This window comes from Pithys albifrons, chromosome 4 (assembly GCF_047495875.1).
Source record: "Pithys albifrons albifrons isolate INPA30051 chromosome 4, PitAlb_v1, whole genome shotgun sequence".
NCBI classification, from domain to species: Eukaryota; Metazoa; Chordata; class Aves; order Passeriformes; family Thamnophilidae; genus Pithys; species Pithys albifrons.
Genome location: NC_092461.1, coordinates 53,951,613 through 53,971,595, shown reverse-complemented (window position 1 = coordinate 53,971,595; position 19,983 = coordinate 53,951,613). Strand labels below are relative to the sequence as shown.

Below are 19,983 nucleotides of genomic sequence, written 5' to 3'. Positions count from 1 at the left end.
TATTCTGGCTAATTCTATATCCTCAATTTAAAGCTGTAACCCAGGGCATTGTCCTACTAATTTAGAATCTAAACACATGGGGCAGAAGAAATTCCATGATAAAGGGAAATTTAAATAGATTATTGCCTACTGAGTTTTAGTCAATGGTAACTATTTTTCAGTTGAGAGTATTTTCTGTAAAGATAAGCATAAATATTTTGTATTAAATTTCTAATATGACATATAAAATAGGAAACAGAAAATTACTAAGTAATACAACAGTAAGAAATTACTATTTTAAGTAAGGTTAAAATAAAGTACAATAGATGAGTTATAAAAGAATTATATAGCTTAAACTATTATATAGCAAAATAGGAACATAAGAAGCAGGAAGGGGTATGTTCAGCCTGGAAAAGAGACCAAGGGAAGATCTAAAGAGTTAAATCTAATCCAAAGAGTTATAGAGAAGACAAAACAACACTGTCTTTTTCAGGAGTGCATAGCAAAAGTACAAGAGACAATGGCTATAACTTGCGGAAGGAAAAATGCTGACTGGACATACAGAGAAATTTGCAGAGTGCAACAGTGAACCAGAGAGGTGCTGTCATATCCATTCGTGGAGGTGTTGCAAACTCAGCCGGACACAACTCCAAGCAGCTTGAATTAGCTTTGAAATTGGCCCTGCAATGAACAGGGGGTTGGACAAAGTCACAGCCAGACATCCTTTCACACTAAGTTTGTAGAAATCATGGAATCACAAAATATCCTGAGCTGAAAGGGACCCATAGGGATCATGAAAGTCCAAATCCTGGCCCTGTGCAGGACTCGCCCAAGAGCCACACCATGTGCCTGAGAGCATTGTTCAAATGTTTCTTGAACTCTGTCAGGCTTGGTGCTGTGACCACTTCTCTAGAGACCCTGTTCCAGTGCCCAACCACCCTCTGGGTGAGGAACCTTGTCCTGATATCCTATGTAAAACTCCCCTGACACGGCTTGATTGCTGTTCCCTTGGGTCCTGTCACCACAGAGAAGAGCTTGGTTCCTGCCCATCCTCTTCCCCTCACAAGAAAGTTGTAGACTGTGATGGGTCTCCCCTGAGTCCTCTTCTCCAGGCTGAACAGACCAAGTGCCCTCATACGGCTTCCTCTCAAGGCCCTTCAGCATCTTCACTGCCCTCATTTGTATGCTCTCTAATAGCTTAATACCTTTCTTACTTTGCAATGCCCAAAACTGCACACAATATCCAAAGTGAGGCCACACCAGTGAGGGCAGTGGGACAATCCCCTCCCTTGACTGGCTGGCGATGCTTTGCCTGATGCCCCCAAGGACATGGTTGGCCCTCCTGGCTGCAAGGGCACTGCTGGCTCATATTCAACTTGCTGTCAACCAGGACCCCCAGGTCCCTTTCCATGGCACTGTTTTCCAGCCTCTTGTTCCCCAGTCTATACACACAATCAGGGTTGCCCTGTCCCAGGTGCCGAATCAGCACTTGCCCTGAGCTTCATATGGTTGGTGATTGTCCAGCTCTCTAATTTCTCTAAGTCTCTATAAAGGGCTTCTCTGCCTTCGAGAGAGACAACAGCTCCTCCCAATTTAGTATTGTCAACAAACTTACTTAGTATACCTTCAAGTCCTGTGTCCCAGTAATTTATGAGATGTTGAAAAGAACTGGCACTAAGACAGAACCCTGTGGAAGCTCTTGCCTAAGCTGCTGCTCCTGAGACATTGCAGTTATTTTTTGCCCTAACCAAGTTTAGCTTGCTTGCCCCTAGTAAGCAAACACCGGTGTTTCCCTTCTTTTACATCTCAAGGAGCTGTTTTTCTGATAAGTGAATCTGTGTGGTGTCAGGCCACCCCAGGGATGAGGACTGGGGCTGGCACCTGAGATTGAGAGGATCAAGAGAGTTGCTGAGCTTGATGTAGCCCTGATATGTGGAGTGCCCTAGGAGATACCCAAGCCCAGCTTCCTCCGCTGTTGTAAAAGGACAACCTCTCCTGCACTTTTTAAGATAGTTAGAAGCCACTTTGAAAGACTACCGTGACCTTTTCCACAGGGAAATCGCTAATTATGTGTATTTTTAGTTGCATTAATGGAATCTCAAATCTTTGCTGCTCACAAAGGTCACAGTTGCTTCTTGATAAAGAAGATGTGGAAAATTAACCTCATTCATTCACAGTCAGTAAAAGTAACAACCAGAACAATATGTTAACATAGACTTATTTCATCTGGACTGCCCAAACTGCAGTGCAGTATAATGTGTATGGTAATGAACTGTAATTTACAGCTAATAAAATACAAGAAACATGACATTTTTCCAGTTTATGTACAGACACCATCTGTGGGTCTCATTATTAACTGGGGATATGATACACTGACAAATGCCAGTTAAGCTGATTCTACCAAAATATACACTTAATAAATTGATATACATTTTTTCAAATTCAGAATTAACATTTTCTTTCCTCTACAGAAGTGTTGTACCAGTGTGCCTACCACAAAGGTCTTCTTTAAAGCTTTGAGATAGTGGATCATCACCTCTCTTCCGATGTGGTGACTAAAGAGATCTTTCATTCAGGAATGTCATATTTTATGAAATTGTTTTAGATGGAATTGTACCCAAAGGTTTTCAATATCATTTGAATGGAGAGCCAACAAGTCATTCAGTTTAAGAGATGGAAATCTGTTTTCTTTCTCTGTTCCTAGTGTGAGCTCAGCACAGTAAACAGAGGCTCTAGGGATCTTCCCTATCCTATTAGATTTAGTAATGAGAAAACAAGAAAGAGAGTCTTTATATAATTGTAGAGGTGACCCCCTGTACACAGCATTACCTACAGCTTACTGTAGAACTACAGAATCACAGAATGGGGCCATGTAGGTTTTTGCAGGTCTGGGCTTACCAGAAACATTAAATTTGACTCCATCCATGGAAATATGATGTACTGGGCCAGGGAGACAGCAGGGGTAGGAATTTATTTCTGAAGTTATCCACATCAAATAATCATAAATATTTTTTGAGTACATAAAATATATTGGAAATGTCATTACACAAAGAACCACTACAGACTGCTAGGCATAGGTGCAGACTTTTCTAATAACTCTAGCTCAAATAACATTTAGATGAATTTCATGTACTTCTGAAATATATAGATATATGATTTCAAAAGTAATTAAACAAATCAAAGGAACAAAAATCAGTCAATGACTCTTAAATTCAGAAGGTAATCTTTCTTACACAAACAGTCCTTCAGCCAACTGAAGGTGGACTTTTCTAGGGAGTGTCACTATTCCCATACTCACTGTTGGAGAAAGGCCAGTGGGGCTTGATAAACAATTTTCAAAAGAGTGTATCTGAAAAAAAACTTTAAATTCAATTCTGAAGTTGTCAATCTTATTTTGGCTTTTCCACACTTAAGAAGTAATGTGGTGCGGCCATCAGCTGGAGTTAAGACATGTAAGGAAAAGGATATTTTTGAGCAGAAACTGTGCTGTGTCATTGTGTATCCGGGCCTCTCTCAGCTTGGGTGGCATTTGTGTCTATACCTCGGAATTCCAAGGTCTTTTCATTCAGAAATGTAAATGTTGATTATGAGGTTTGCATGTATAAGTATGAAAACATCCAACCTGCCTCCTTTCTGACTGAAGTCTGAACCTTCCCTTGTGTATTTCTAACCTAGTAGGCAAAGCCTTACCTTTTTTTTTTCCCCTGTGTAATTTTTAGGACTATCAGGACGCTTCAAATTTGGAGCAGTTTGTGACTCACTTTCTCTTGAAGGAGATACTGAAACAGCTTCCATCCCTCCAGAGTTCCCTGGAGTGTGCTGTGGAAACCACACAGGAGCAGACCTGGCAGGAGAGGTGAGCAAATCCCCTCTTCAGCTGCAGTGAAGGGTGTGAGGAGTGGGGTCACAGTGAACCTTCTGGTTTACATTTCACCCAGCAATTGGATGTAGGGAATAACATCCCATGTAGGAACCAACTAAGAGTATTTTCCTGAAAATTAATACATCTGCCTGTAGGAGGACCCTTTTGGTACATCCTAGGCTCTGCTGTCTTCTTTTTAAATCCACTGATGACTTAATATGAAATGCAGAAACAAGACTACTGCAATGCCAAGAGCTTTGAAATTAGTAACACAATTGATTATCTTGTTTGCTTCTTCCAGTTTGGTTTTTTTTTTCATTCCTGGTTGCACAGCGATCTCAACGTTAAGAGGAGAAATAGAAAAGCTTTTGCTTGTCACAGCTTCTTCCTAGAATACAGGCCATCATTTTGGTTAATATCTAACTTTATAAACTCTCAATCACTTGGGGAGCCTTTATCCACCTAAGGGGTTTAGCTGAATTTAATACAATGATCTCGCAGATGAGGGTTGGTAGGATTAAGGATCAAAACTATTTTGAAAAGTTACTTTGCTTTATGTATTTCTTTTTCCTCAGCATGCTGTTGTTAAAGATGATAGGGAAAGCAAAATAAGAACAGTTTTGTGTCATGGATGAAGAAGATCTTAAGACCTTTCTTTTGGAAATGTCATTTGCTTCTTTTGCTGCTGGGTTTGAGATCTCTGAAGTACATGAATAATACCCTGAGGATTCGTGCCAGCAGCTTGACCATAGGAATCAAGAAGGTTTTTAAAGTCTCAGGGTGTATGAAGCATGCACAGTATCTATATATCCCTCTATTCATGCATACATCTTTTCAGGTTCCCCACACAACTGATGGGAGAGAAAGAAGTCTTGAATGGCAAGTTCAGAGCTAGAGCCTAACTTAGCTGCTCTTAAATCCTCTAAAGTAATCACTGACTTCTATGACTTGCCTTTTAGGACAACCTCTCTGGAAATACGATCTAGAAAGACCATCTGGAAAATAATTCGGTGGTCTCAATAGATATTTCTTATTTTTTTTATTCAAAAGGAACACAGAAGCACATTTTTTAAAAACAGAGAGAGGAGAACTTGCCCACATATTTTACATTAAGAAGTCTCCTGTGTTTCAGTGCAGAAAAGATGCAACAAAACCAGAAGTGCTCTCAATTCAATGGCCAGGAAAATGCTCATCTCAAAGGCTTCAAAGAACAACAGCCTGTCATCAAACAATCCTCATTCTAGCACAGGTATGGTATTTCGCATTTTAAAGATACTTAAAACATGTGCATGCACATTGATACAGAAAAATATACACATATCTTCCTCTCAAAAATTTAATTTAGACATGTAACTAACTCAGATACTTTACTGACAGAAGACAATTTCAATTTAGTATATAGAACGTATTACCCCAAACTGTGAGGAAAATAAATACGAACCCATAAATATGAAGTGATAAAAATAAATACATAGTTATGGGCCAAATTGTGATATTGTTTGGGGGATTTAGATTGATTCAGCATTTTTTAGGTAATATTTGTAGCTTGCAGTTATAAAAGAAAAGGTGAAGGCTGTAAGTTATAGAGAACCAAGCTCTCTGCCACAACTTACATCCCAGCTGAGGGGAATAAATAAACAGAACAAAATACAAAACATGAAAGAAAAGAGTATTTAATTTCAGATTACACACAAAAAAATGAAGCAGCAGTTCTGCTTTGGAAATTGTGATAGTGTGCGTTGGTACACTGTGTACCTTGAAGGCAGAGACTTTAAGCATGAGGCTGCAGTCAAGGCATCTCCATGCTCGGTGGTGTGTCTCAGAATCAAGGCATGAGGATGACAGAAACAACAAAATATATGATGGGTCAGGCTTACTTCTTGACCAGTCATGCAGATCTCACTGCTTGCAATCACATGCTTACCTCTTCCTTTTTGATCCTCTCTGAAGATGTTTTGTCACCCACATTCATGACTCACTTTGTGCCACTCATCAAATGATGCTGTTCATTCAGCTCAATAATGCAGGATGATGTTTGGTCTCTGGTTGTGAAGTGCTATTGCTCATTACAAGGAAGTGTGTATTTAGTTATTCTTGTTTTGTGGAACATGGTACAATCCGCTGGTTTTAGAATATGGTATTTTTCTCATCCTCTCCAAACTTTCCCATGAAACCTTGACAGAAAGTTTTGTTTCCTCCTTTCCCATCAGAGAATACTCATCTATACAGGTTAAAATACTTCCCTAATAAATACAGTTCAACCAAAAGCCCACCTGGGAGCTGACTGCACCAGCCCCCAGTGCCCAGAAACCACCTGTGGTTCCCACACCAAAGCAGAGCCCTCCAGAAGTCTGAAAATTACTCTTGTGATCCAGTAATGCCAGGGGCTTGTAAAATCATCAGCAACATCTATCTGTACAGAAAATACCTATTCTTTTTAAATATTATTCAGATTTGATTGCTACCCTGATGTATAGAAGCTGGTTTATATCTGCGTGCAATGACTTCTGTTTTTTGGGAAAAGAAAGAAGAGCAGAGAAATAACTAAGGTCATAAATTCCTGAGTTGTTCTCTACATAAAGTGTCCCTATTGAACAATTTCAGATAGGCACTAGGGGAGTGGCTGAAATCAATGGATTTTGAGACCTAGGGGGTTTCTTCCTCCTGGTCTACTGGAGGCAAGGTTTTAGGCTGAGTGCTCTCAGATCCAGTAGTAGCTCCAGTCATGAAACAGCCTGATCCTGCTCTTTCCTTCCAGTTGATCAGGATGACCATGGGAATGATGCCCCCATGAACATCATCATGGGCTTTAAGTATTTGTCTGGACCCACAGCCCTTACCCAGGCACTGGCTAAGACCTTGGGTCTTGGCAGAGAAGTGTCTCCTCTCCCTCAACTCACAGTCCAACTTGAGTTCAGTAGCAAATTGCACATACAGAAAATAGTTAAGTAAGGGATTTAACAAAAAACCCAATGAATAGTGGTGAGTTGAACAGGGCTCAGCAAGAGAGGCAAACTGACCTTTCTCTGCCATTCTTCCCTTCAAAATTAAAAAACTGCCTCTAATTACTTTTGCCCTTTGATCCTGGTTTGGGAATATCGTTTGGTATTTCAGTTATCTCAGCCTTAATCACTGATTAGCTGCCTGGTCACCCCCAGCACTGCTGGCCTCACAAGACTTTGTGCTCCAAAAGGAGATCTGTATTTCCTTTGGTTATCCCTGCAGTCTGACAGTCTTTCACATCACTTCTCCTTAACCAGCTGTGAAATTCAGCCATTCCTTGTGGCACTGTCCTTAACTTCTGTCAGCTGCTCACTCTGCTACTTGCCATGCTCAGCAGCTCAGTCCATTGAGCCTCTGGACAGGGCATACCCATGAGCCGCTATACAACTGCTGCCTCCCACAGGTCATTTCTGCAAGAGAAAGGAAATTACACAGCAGTTGCCACATTAATAATGTTTTAGTAGTGACTTGATTTTTCCTGAATAAATTGTGTTTTGAAATGTCAAAGTCCATCATGAAAGGTAAATCTCACTTTTGGTCTGGCTTTACTCCCATCTTTGCTTTGGAAAGAGCAGCTCACCACCCCACCACAGCTGCCACCCAACATGGACCAGTGCCAAAAGAAAACATTTAAAAGAATATTACTGAAAAAAGAAAGAAACCAGGCATACAGCAATAATGCAATGTGAATATGACAGAAAGCAGCCAACCATTTTGTGGTATATAAACTTACAACAAGGATGTTATAAAATCTGCTGTGGATAAATGCCAAAGAACCTTGGTCAGAAAAGCAGCTCACTGCCAAAGGGAAACAATGACAGGGCATAGACCTCCCTTAACTACTTCCTTATCAATGTAAAGCTTGATTACTAAAACATAGCAATTAGATAAGTCCAATTTTCTCAGCAGTCTATATCCACCTTTGCCTAACTTGATATCTGCTTGACTTTTATCTCTCAGTCATGTCTGACTGTGAGAGGTGCTAAATATCAGATGTCTTTCAGCCATCAAAAGTCTCTCCTTTTGACTTTGTCCTGAAACAGATTGGAAAGGATTTCACAATCATGCCAAAAGACAATATAAAGCCACCACTTCTCAGTTCAGTAGGTAGCACTGCAGAGTAATTTTAAAGCCCCAGCTCTGAGCTGCACAAGTGTTTGTTTCCAGGCTGTGTGGTCACAGGCTGGCGGGACCTCTGTTCTGCACATGGGGCTACTTCACTTACACTCAAAGTCAAGTCACCTGATGCACAAGCACTCTTTCCACACGGATGAGGACTATGTCAGTGCTCACATGCTCTGAGGTCACACAGGCTGGCTGTGTAGACTTACTTCATCCTGTCTAATGACATAACATTACTGAAGAACTGCTGTGGTTTATTTGTAACTTCTTGATGGGGTAGCAAATTATTACCAGTTCCTACTGGAAAGCCACGTGGTGAAGGGTTGATTTAGTGCTGTTCAAGTCTTCTGTTGCCTTCTGTCAAAGGTGAATTTGACCATGAACCAGTCTTGTCAGTTGACTATTTTTACCAAAGTTCTAAATTTATATACACTAAAAAAAATATTTTCTTGCTACCTTTAGAGAAAGATTGCAGTTGAATTGAGTAGTTCCTTTCCTCTCTTTTCCCATGTTTCCCCAGAAAAACATGGCATTAATAGAATAATTACAGGAATATGCATTTTCCATCAGATTTTTGATCTGAAGTGTCTTCACTGACAATAAAGCTGTGTGTTTTCCCCTCCCATTTTATGCTTTTCTATTCACATTCTGCTGGAGGTACAGCTACCCAGCAGTTTCTGACGACTTCACTCCTGTGTTGCTCTGCCACCTGCTGCTGATGGAGGTCCTCTGTTCATTTGAATTCTACCTGCACATGTCTTGTTAGTTTTCAGCAAGTGCAGCATCTGTGCTGGCAGAATGCCTGCTATATGAGGTTAATCAATCCTCACCCAGGCTGGGAGCAGAAGAAATTTTTTTTTATTTTTTTTTTTTGCTGCACAAGAACTGTGTGCAGTGAGAAGTGAAGCACCATTAACAAAGAGTGCGTTTTGCTCCAGCTGCTTATTGCAAATCAATGTGCTTTTTATTCAGGCATACAGATATTTTTCAGAATGCCATAATGGCACTGGATTAGAAAGTACTGTGTGTGCCTAGCATGTAAAGGATGATATTTGTGTGCACTACTAGTTCATGTTTGTGTCAATCACCAATTCATGAAATGCACATCCAGTCTGTGCCAAGCATGTGCTGCCTCACAGACATATCTATTTGATGCTGCCCTCACTGTAAGTGCAGCAGTTCAGAAACCTGACTTGGATCATCATGCACGTCTCTTGACGCTAAAAAAGACCCCCTTGTAATCCCTCATAAACCTCCTGCAGAGAAGTTCCTTCTGTGCAAAGTTTTATGATTGCTTAAGAGCAGCTGATAGTTCATTTCAAATTACCAGTCTTGCTCATCTCCACAGTCCACAAGACAATTGGAGAGCACGTCTGTCTTTCTTACTGAACTCCACTCATTTGTGAACAAGTGGCTTTTGTTACTTTGTTAAATGAAAAATCACCTGTCGAGCATTATAAATAAAACTTTACAAAACAGTGCAGCCTGGATTTATTCACTGAGGCGTACCAGATCAACATTTCTGTTTGACTTACATCTCATAAAGAAGGTATTTAGTTATAACTTCTTGAGCTAAAACAGAATCTAGCCATTGGAATAGTCTGTTTAAAAGGTAAGAGCAGAATATGGCTGTAGTATTGACCCTTGCATTTTCTACTTTCTTTTCAACTGCCTCAATAGACCTAAAGCTTGAGCCATTTGAAGAGAAAGTTTTGGAAGAAAATGCAAGATCTGTAAGTACTTTTCAAGATAACAATTTCGACATTTGATTATGAATGCCAGGTATTCAGACAACAATCTCATCTGGTCTTTTTTGTTAAAAATTAATTTAAAAAATTATTACTCTCACTTTTTCCAGTAATAAGAATCCATTTTATTTAGCAGAATATACTGTGCAAGAGGCAACAGAACTTAGAATACTTGAGTAAAACTTTTATAATATATAATACTTTTATAATAACTTTTAGATTAATTTTTGCATTGTTTTCAAAGGATAGAGGGAGCCAAACCTTAACTTGCATAAGGAGGGAAAGGTGTCATTAATAAGACTTACTGAATCTGGCAGCAGTGTTTATGAGGTGGGAGCTTCTCTGCTTCAAATCACCTAATGCTGCATGCATGTTTTAAATCAGAGTTGTTTAGCCTCCCTCCCTCCCATAACTGCTATAGAAAACCTTACCAGGAAAGATGAGAGAATATCTAGTGCTAAGCAGGAATCAATACTACAGCCTGGAAAATCAAAATCCTGAGCAGTTAAGCAAGTTTATGTCCCAGGATTAGCATTCCTAAATTCAGAGCTTTGAACCTAATGGAATGCAAATCAAATATACATGAAAAAATAACTAGAAGAGATGATCCATTGAATTAGATCATTATTTCATCACTGGAGTTGCATTAAATTTTTTTAAATGAGATGACACAATATTGCAAGACAGACTGCTTATAATTCATGAGATAGCTGTATTAATAAGGCAGAAATTACTCAAAAACCTGTACAAGAAATTAAGCTGTATTCATTAAAAAGCATATCATGTTGCTTTAAATATTCCATTAGTAAAGTTGTCAAGCTTCAGTAGATGAATCAGTATGGAAACTATTTAAAATAGTTTAATGATAATTACATTAATTCAGGATAAACAGGTCTTCCAGACTGCTTATAAAGGTTGTTCATTTTCAGAAAGGTGGACAAAAAAAGCCCCTCTCTATTCATCACTTAACATGGGCTACCTTAGGCATCTGGTTCCAAAAAGTAAAAGAATACAAGAGGACCTCAATGAAAGCAACAACATATCCAATGCAGATTGTGGCATTTGCTCTTATCCCAACCTTACACCTGCTTGCAGATAGAGTCATTCAAGGAAAGACTGATTTTGCTACTGAGTATTTAAAAGATCAACATTTGCTTTCCACTCTTGTCAAAACACTCTCTCACCCCGGGTTAGAACAACTCTCTCTGAGGTGGACACTCATTTTGGGTGTTTCCATTCTGTGCCTCAGCCTGCCTAGACATAAAAGCCACACTTGAGCATTTCCACTTCTCCACTCCAGAACATTAAAACAGGGACTGCAAACTTCAAAGGAGGTTTCTGGGTTTTCTTTCATGCTTTATGGTTGTCATTGTTTCATGATAAGACTTCTCTGAATTTAAGTACACAGAATTCAGAGGATAATACGGCAGTAATGTTGTATTGTTTTTGCATCAGCACATAATGATCGTTCAAAATCAAGTGTGTATGATAGAAAAAAAAATTGAGGAATTTCGTCTTGCCCTGAGGCAGTATGTGGAATCTGCTTCTACTCTGAGTGGCTGCTTGCAGTAAGTACAATGTTATTGTCCTCGGGCTGAGGGAAGGAATGTAGTCTCATTTCTTGAATAACTCTGGTTATTTATAAAGAGAGAACCTGTAATCCCTTGTCTGGCGGCTTATGTATGTGTGTAAGACAACTAGAACTAGAAAGAGATGTCAAAATGTGCAGATTTTAAGTATTATCACAAAAAGAAAAGACAGGCTATCCCAAAGATGCTAAACAGTATTTTCAGGCTTCTTAGCTCTGCAGGTCATCAATTCATGAGTTCTGGAATCTTCTAGGCTGAGACTCTTTATTGGAAAACTCATTTCCTATCCTTCATTTGTGCTCACTGGCAAGGGAGCTACTTGTCAACTTGTTCACCAGTTCTCTGCTTAGAAGCTTTCAGAATCTTCCCTTTAGGCTGCCATTTTAAAATTTTAATTCACAATAAAGAATTGGAAAAAACAGAAAGGAAAATTTTCAATAAAATTGTGCTTCTGCTTTGCTCATTTTAGAATTCAATAAACTATTAAATAAATTAGTATGGGTTAAAAATAAATTTTCATGGCTCACCACTGTACTGAATTTTGGAATTTAACAAACTGGAGAAAGCCACTATGGTACACACTACAGACCATTATGAAAAAGATATTTTTATAATGGGTACGCAATACAGGATCTTCCTATACATTCAAAGATTTCAGAGAATGCCTATCATATCCCTAATTTGTGGGCCTTGTTACTATGAGATCATCAAACTTAGGATTTTACCAGTAATGTTCACACAGACCAGAAAAGTAAGTGAAGCTGGAAGAGGAGTGACCTTTCTGCAGTGGTTCACTTGTAAAGGCAGAATGATGAGGAAAATAAAATTCTCTTTTTGGCGAAGAGATGGAAAAAGATAAACAAAAAAGAAGCCTTCTTTGCCCCCCTCCAAAAATGAACATCCAGCAAAACACTATAGTGACTGCAGGCTTGACAGGGAAGAGAGCTTACATGACTCCAGAATGCAACTTAACAAACGATGGCAGGGAGTTCCTTTCTTTTCCAAGTTTACAGGCATTTGGTACGTCTGTAATGCCACCTACTGGACGGGTTTTGCTGTGGCTGTTAATGACACTGACTTCTTTATTCCAACAGCTTTCGATATTTTTGCCGTTTTACAATGTAATTGCACATACAGCAGGAGAAAAACAATACATAATAAAACACTTCTTATTACAGTATGAAATATATTCTGAGACCAGTTTTCAAGCACATCAGTAGTGAGATCAGTAATCTTATGCTTGGGCACTCAAAGAAATACGTATGCATACTTTTTGTACTATTTATCTGAACACCAGTTTGAGTACCCAAATGCATTAGTACCCTGCATGCTATAAAGCTTTTATGCTCAGGTTAGTGAGTGGGATGATTCTGTGTAGAGGATCAACAGATACTCTATTGATCTATGATAAATTGTTAGCTGAATAGCATAAGGACAAGTAACTAGTACCCAAAATATTATTTTTAAAATGTATCTGCAGCAGGTATCTATCTGACTTCATACTACATTATATACTCCATTTGCTTTCAAAGCACCTAAATTCCATCACACTTTGATGCATCTCATACGCAAAAAGATAACTTCTACTGTGTAACTCTTCAGTGAAACAGCACAAGTTACTCTATAAAAACTCATACAAACTATTCACTATGTGGAACAGGCTCTCCAGGGAAGACGTCACAGCACCAAGCCTGACAGAGTTCAAGAAGCATTTGGACAATACACTCAGGCACATGAAGTGACTCTTGGGAAAGGTACTGTGCAGGGCTGAGTTGGACTCAATGGTCCTTCTGGGTCCCTTTCAACTCAGCATATTCTGTGATTCTGCATTAGCTGATCTTCCCTGAACCACAGTTATTTAATTTTCTGTATTACTGATTAGCATTTCTTTAGATAAATTATACTACTGGAGCAATATGGAAAATTAGTGTCATAAATAAGAGTCCATTATAAGTGTATTAAAATAAAATATTCATAAATAAAAAATAAGTATACAACAAGAATTTGGTGTTTTTTTAAAGCTCAGAAAATTTATCAGTATATAATCACTCATTTGTTAAACTTATTATTTGTGTTGGGTTTTGGGTTTGCTTTTGTTGTTATTTTTTTTTTTTTTAAATCACTGCATTTGGTCCTACTCATATGCAGTTTGGAATAAGATGTGTATTGAGAAATAAAAAGAGAGGGTTCGTTGTGGGAGGTGTGGAAGGAAGGGATTTTGGTTGATTTGAACAGTTGAATTAAAAGGTTCTGTGTTAATTGCTTTTTGGAAAAGCGGAATGGCCCTTTAAGGGGGGGATTTCTCCGCATGCAGGTTAGACAAACCAACCCTATGGTCCCAAATCTGCAGACAGAAACTGTTCTGAAGGGAGATGGAAAAGTCTCTTAAAGCTTAGTTGTTTTCCTTTTGAACAAAACACCAGTTTTACTGGGTTTCCTATCAGAAAGACTCAAGAACACTAATAACACACATCAACACTATAATGGGTCATGACCAAGACATGAGCATCAGAGTGACAGCTAGCTGCAGAGAAGAAAACTGTGTTTAATATAACACGCCACCACTTCACTGCTTACCTGGACTCTTCTCCCACTATCACCATTGCCTAAGTTTTGAAGCACAAAATCTCTGTTACAGCATTAATTGTAAAATTTCTAATGCTCATTAAAAAAAATTGAGCTCCTTTAAAAAACTTATTTTAATTTTTTTTAAATTATTTAGCCACCTTCAAATGCATTACAGCAAGAGATTTCAAAGAAGTAACATGGATTTCTTGGAAACTCCAGAGCTCATCACAACAATGCTAGTCCCTGGTAAATATTGATTTTTCACATTATTTTCTTAGTTCCATGTAAAAAGTTCTGCTGTATTAGTTTGTTCCATACACAAGACCATTGCATAACACCATCCTTAGTCAGACCTTCTTTGGTAAAGTATGGAGGAGAAATGAACTCCTAACGTTTATTTTATATAGTGCAAAGTTACACGAGCATACACTACTTAAGAAAATACCTAGAATAAACATTACTGTGAGTGGTAAAAAAGACTGTTTAAGATTTGCAAGCAAAAAAGTGCTTTCTGGCTTCAACTGAATCCTACTTATATTGACTGAGGAGAGCCTTAAGCACCTGTACATTCTTCCTGCTATGTTAAAAATACTACTTTTAAAAAGTAAGATTTTAAAGATTGCAAAATATTTTTCTAATACAAACCAAAAAAAAAAGAATGTTTCCTCTTTCTTCTAGAAATGAAAATTAAGAGACAGTGCAGGATGAGGGAAAGCAAATATCAGTCCCATATTTACAGAGGGAAGACAGCAATTTTTATTTTGGAAAACAAAAATCTATTACAATGAAACCCTAATTTCCCCTAATTTCCATGAGTACAGACTAAATTTAACATAATGAAACCACACATAGTAGAAAAAAGATGCAGTCCTGTACCTGGGATTTCTCCTTAAAAGAAACCAGCCAAGACAGCTTCAGACCTCATGAGCCTGATATGGACACAAAAATATATGCCAGAGATTCCTGCAGTATCAGAAGACTAACCTAATGAACCAAGACTCTCTGTATATCTTGTATCTTACTGGGAAATTGCTGGATTTAAGACAAACTTGGCTGTAGGAAACAATGAAGCCTTCTCCCAAAATTCTTGGCATCTGAAAGTAAGACTGCATATGATCCAGGAGCGTTCCAAGGAGTTTAGTCATAGATGAAGTACAATGAACATAAAATAAAAGATAATTTTTAAATGTCTAAATATAGAAGTGTCTGAAATTGGATTCAAAGTACTCATTAAAGCATTAACTCTGCCTGCTTAGAATGATTTCAGTCTGCAGCACTCTATCCTGGCAGACTGTTGCCATAGGAACAGCATTTCTCACTGTGCACTCCTTGCTGGGGCTATAGGAATTCATACATTCACAGTTATTTGTACAATTTTATAGATTACCTGTAATTTAGAAATCAATGCAGAGATTTGAACTTTTGTTTCATGTAAAGTATTTCCCATCTATACAAATCATATTTGTGTTGGAAAGACAGAAAAAGTTCTTGAAGTAAAAAATGGCTGAAATCCTACCAGTATACTTCAGCACAATTTTAAACACCATAGTATGATCCCTCTGTAAATTCATGAGAAAAAATCCAATCCTGTCTGTAATTAGCATACAGATAGCCTCTATTCTAAAAACAAGTTTACAGTATCTCAGAAACGTCCAAACTCTCTTTACACATCTGGGTAACTAAGAACTAAAACAATTGCAAATTGTACTCTGAACCTGATTCAATCTAAGTTTACAACCCAGAAGTCTTTAACCCACCAATTAATTAAAATGAATAAGGATACAGTTATGTGGCCAAGAACGATTCAGGAAAAGACAACAGTTTTTAAGACTGTTTGATCCAGTATTATCCTAAAGGAAATTAATTTACCATCAGGTAATAGGAACCACAACCTGCTATAACCACTCATACACCTTTTAACTGACCCAGTTGCTTCAGAGTGACATGAATCACTCAGTTCATCTTCAGGGAATGCCTAATTCTTATAGAAAATCTGGACTTGAGGACACTAGAGAACCTTTGGGTGAAGAAAACAAAAGCTAGGGGGGAACCATGGAACACCTATAACACTATAATCTATGAAATAAACTGTTAAATTGGCATTTTGGGGCCAAAATCCATTAATCCACTGATGTTTCAGACTAGTAGGCTTTCATGATCCAAATTCAGATAAGATTCTTAAATATCTTCTCATCACTTTTCTTCAGTAACAATTCTCATTGAAATGGCATTAATTGAAGGATTGATGGATACATTCACAAGAAACAAGTTGTGTTAATGAATTCATGATTAATAATCCCCAAACTGTGCAGTGCAAAACCTAGTGAGCCCAGAGCACCTCTCTGCTAAGGGCGCTTAGCATCTTAGATACAGTCACAATTCCTTTCCTTCCTTTCTGTCTCTCTTCATAAATCTTGTGGCTCCTTTCTGCTTAAGGTTCAACTTCAAAAGGCCAAAGGGTAGGGATTGTGGGGAAAAAATACAAATTTGCTTCACTGTAACCCTGTCTATAAACTGGTGATTACATATCTTTTTATGGGAATGACATTTTACAAGTCCATCAATTTTGCTACTTTTGGAGACAAAACACCATTAATTCCTAGAGGTGTTAAAAAACACCAGATTTGAACATCAGATTTGAACAATGTCACCAGGAAAGAAAGTCATTAAAGATAACACAGCCAACAGAGGACAAACACAGTGCTCAGTTTAAATAATGACACATGTAGCAGCACAGGAATGAGGATCCGGGTGCTTAATTCTATGCAGCTGCACCTAGGACATGTTAATGCTTCTTTGGATGTTATCAAAAGGAGATATAAATTCTTGTGCTGAAGCCACCTCCCCCACAAGTTATACTCAGCTCTCCCAGTAGTCTGAGTATTCTTTCTCACCAATACTAGCTGCATATATAAATTAATGTTTCTTTATATACATTACAGCTATTTTATTTAGGATTTTTACCAGAGGTGAAAAAGAAATACCATTTCTGTTAACAAATAAATAAATTCTTTCTTTCAGCATCGTGGTGGGTCCTTAATAACAACTAGAAGCTCTGGTTTCAAGTAATGTTAATGTTGCATTGTTTTTCATTACACATTCATTACATAAACATTCATATAGTAAGGTGTGCTGGGTTATGAGTTTATGGTGTGATAATGTTTGCTATTATGGATGCAATCTTTTCCACTTTGTCCAGATTAAAATCTGGGAAACTGCATATTTATTACCTTCTCTTCTTCTGACTAGTTCAGAGAAATGATGCATTCTAAAAACTGAAATAAGACAACTAAGATATGTATTGTGTATATTCAGTTCAAACTATCACAGAAAAGTATATTTTCATCTGTATGACTAAGTATTTTTGAAAAGTTTTCATCTTGCATTAATACACAACTGTTACATAATGCTGCTGTGGTCTCCTTTTATAGAAAAAAGAGGTATGAACATGAACACACCTTTTCATACATGTCTGCAGAGAAGCTGTAAGTCATTAATTAAGAGAATAAACAAAGGGACAATTCTTTGTGCTAATACTGAACTTCTCTCATACAGGATGTTTTCTGCTCATAAGACAAGGCAGTACTATCTTCTCTTCACAGATTCTAGCCCCTACCCTTGCAGGAGGAAACATATCTGCCTGTCTGTAAAGCCACTATGGATCCCCAGACTTCACATTTCACGACCAATTTGCTTTGAACTCTATGTCCCGATCACTCAGAAAATACTTTTATTAGATCTCTGGCAGCTTGCTGAAAAGTCATTAAAGAAACTGCTATTACAACATAAATAGCCATAAACCTTGAGCTTGTCTGGAGGTTCTAGCAGGAAAGCAGGGCTGCCATATACCCTTGATTGATGAACAGTCAGTTGAGGGAGGTGATTGTCTTGCTCTGCTCTGCACAGGGCAGCCCCACCTTGAATATTGTGTGCAGTTTTGGGGACCAAAATGTAAGAAAGATACTAAACTATTAGAGAGTGTTGAAAGGAGGAGCACAAAGGTGGTGAAGAGCCTTGAGGGGAAGCCGTGTGAGGAGCAGCTGAGGGCACTTGGTATGTTCAGCCTGGAGGAGATTGAGGGGAGACCTCATTGCAGTCTACAACTTCCTCAGGAGACAAAGAGGCAGGGGCAGACACTGATCTCTTCTCTGTGGTGAAGGACCCAAGGGAATGGCATCAGGGGAAGTTTAGGTTGGGTATCAGGAAAAGGTTCTTCACCCAGAGAGTGGCTGGGTACTGGAACAGGCTTCCCAGGAAAGTGTTCATGGCCCCAAGCCCAACGGAGTTCAAGAAGCATTTGGACAATGCTGCCCTCAGACGCGTGGTGTGACTCTAAGGGCTGTCATGTGCAGGGCCAGGAGTTGGACTTTGATGATCCTTGTGGGTCCCTTCTAACTCAGGATAGTGTATGATTCTGTAAAATCTCAAATTAGAAGTATTTGATTCCCTAAAAATGTTGTCTCCTGCATATGAGGAGTGTCCTGCAGCCCAAGAAGACAAGCAACTATTGTAACCTCCCTCACGCCTCGTGATACATTGACAAGCTCTACATGCTCCATGACCACTTTCTCCACTCATCCAGCAGCCCAAGGTTACAAGCAGTAGCTAAAAAGTAACTTAAAAGTTGTGTTCAATAAAATACCTTCTTGTCTACTTTTACTTCAACTCAAAAAAACAAATTATGATAGGTAATTAAAAGTGGGTAATTCAGACTACAGAGGAACAATCTTCACTGTAGTAAGGTTCTGTATTCCAGGAACAGGGACCAGGACTGAGCTCAAGATTAAGGCATCACATTTAGGTACCCACATGTACCCCAAGGCAACTCAGCTCCTGTTGTATCAGTTGAGTTCTGAGGCAAATCAGTTGCCTAAACAAAGGCATCTGGTACAGGTCTCCAGCTCCCAGCTGAGGAGGACATGAATTACCTGTAATTTGTCTGTCATTTATGCCCAGCCCATGCAGCATATGGGACCAGAATACCAGATGACAGTCTCTGATGGCAGCCTATCTTTAGGCAACTAAATCAAGTTCTTTGCCAGTAAAATTCATGAGGCCTAAGTTCTCTACACAAATGTGCATCTCAGAAAGGGATACCTGCACACCTAAATTCAAGTGCCTGTGTTAGAGACAAAATTCACCTTTAAATCTTCTGACAGTAACTAAGCAAAAGTGAATTCTTTCAATACTTAAGTCCAAAGCTTTCCCATATTGAGATGATCCAAATACTGATCTGTCAATTTTTAAAAAGGCACCCAAATAACCATATTACCTTCACAAATGACATCAGTGTAAGCTTCGTTTCTTGTCTTCAGCAAAGTAAAAGTAAAATTACTCATAATTATCAGCACCTGTTTTTCATATGACAAGATGTCAGGCTAGTGTATGGCATAGGTTTTTTTGTCATTACTGACCTTCCAACAAAGGAAATACAGTGACCTGTGACACAGCTGTAGGATAAATCCTTAAGTGAAAAAATTACATATTACACTGAAGTTTGACACATTTTTCCTTTTCACTAGAAAAAAAAGTATTAAAATTATTCTTAAAATAACCTGTCAATTAGGTGCTGGAGGGATGAAAATAGGTCTACTAGGTCATATGTCCTTTTATCAGTTATTGTTCTTTGTATATTTACTAGTAAACAAACACTTTGATTGAATCATACACAAGAAGTTTGAGAATTTTCACTGTAACGTTTTGAGAGCTACATGCAGAAATTGCCTTCAACACTTACTTGAAAAAAAGATCCATAGGAGCCACTCTAAGAAACTTACAGTGATTAAAAATTAACAAACAAAAAGATTCATTTGCATTGTTCAGGGAAAGAAATCTAGTGCCTATCAAACACAACTTGAAACTTTTCTGCACTACTGTAATTGCCATTCAGGACATTCTCATTTAGCTTTCATTATCATTTGTGCCAGAGGTTAAAAAATTGCCTTCAGTGCTGAAATGATATTATTGTAGGTCTGAATACAGGTTGAAGTTAATAATATTTATGCAAAATACTTATTGTTGATGCCTGTCAACTGAAAGATGCTCTGAGGAAATAAACTACTGCTTCTCACTTCGCTATTAGATACCATAATACTTTATGGGAAAAAGTAAT

The 19,983-nt window shown here is 38.3% G+C and overlaps 1 protein-coding gene across 1 annotated transcript in view; it reads left to right on the top strand.

Annotated features, from left to right (window-relative positions):
* NECAB1 (N-terminal EF-hand calcium binding protein 1) overlaps window positions 1-16,921 on the top strand; it is a 55,097-nt gene extending 38,176 nt beyond the window's left edge. Inside the window, 10 exon segments of the mRNA XM_071554246.1 lie at window positions 3,699-3,835; window positions 4,979-5,046; window positions 5,049-5,126; window positions 6,720-6,758; window positions 9,513-9,515; window positions 9,647-9,699; window positions 11,170-11,282; window positions 12,964-13,041; window positions 14,026-14,117; window positions 16,893-16,921. Of these exon segments, the coding sequence (XP_071410347.1) occupies window positions 3,699-3,835; window positions 4,979-5,046; window positions 5,049-5,126; window positions 6,720-6,758; window positions 9,513-9,515; window positions 9,647-9,699; window positions 11,170-11,282; window positions 12,964-13,041; window positions 14,026-14,117; window positions 16,893-16,921 (690 nt within the window).
* The last annotated feature ends 3,062 nt before the right edge of the window (window positions 16,922-19,983 follow it).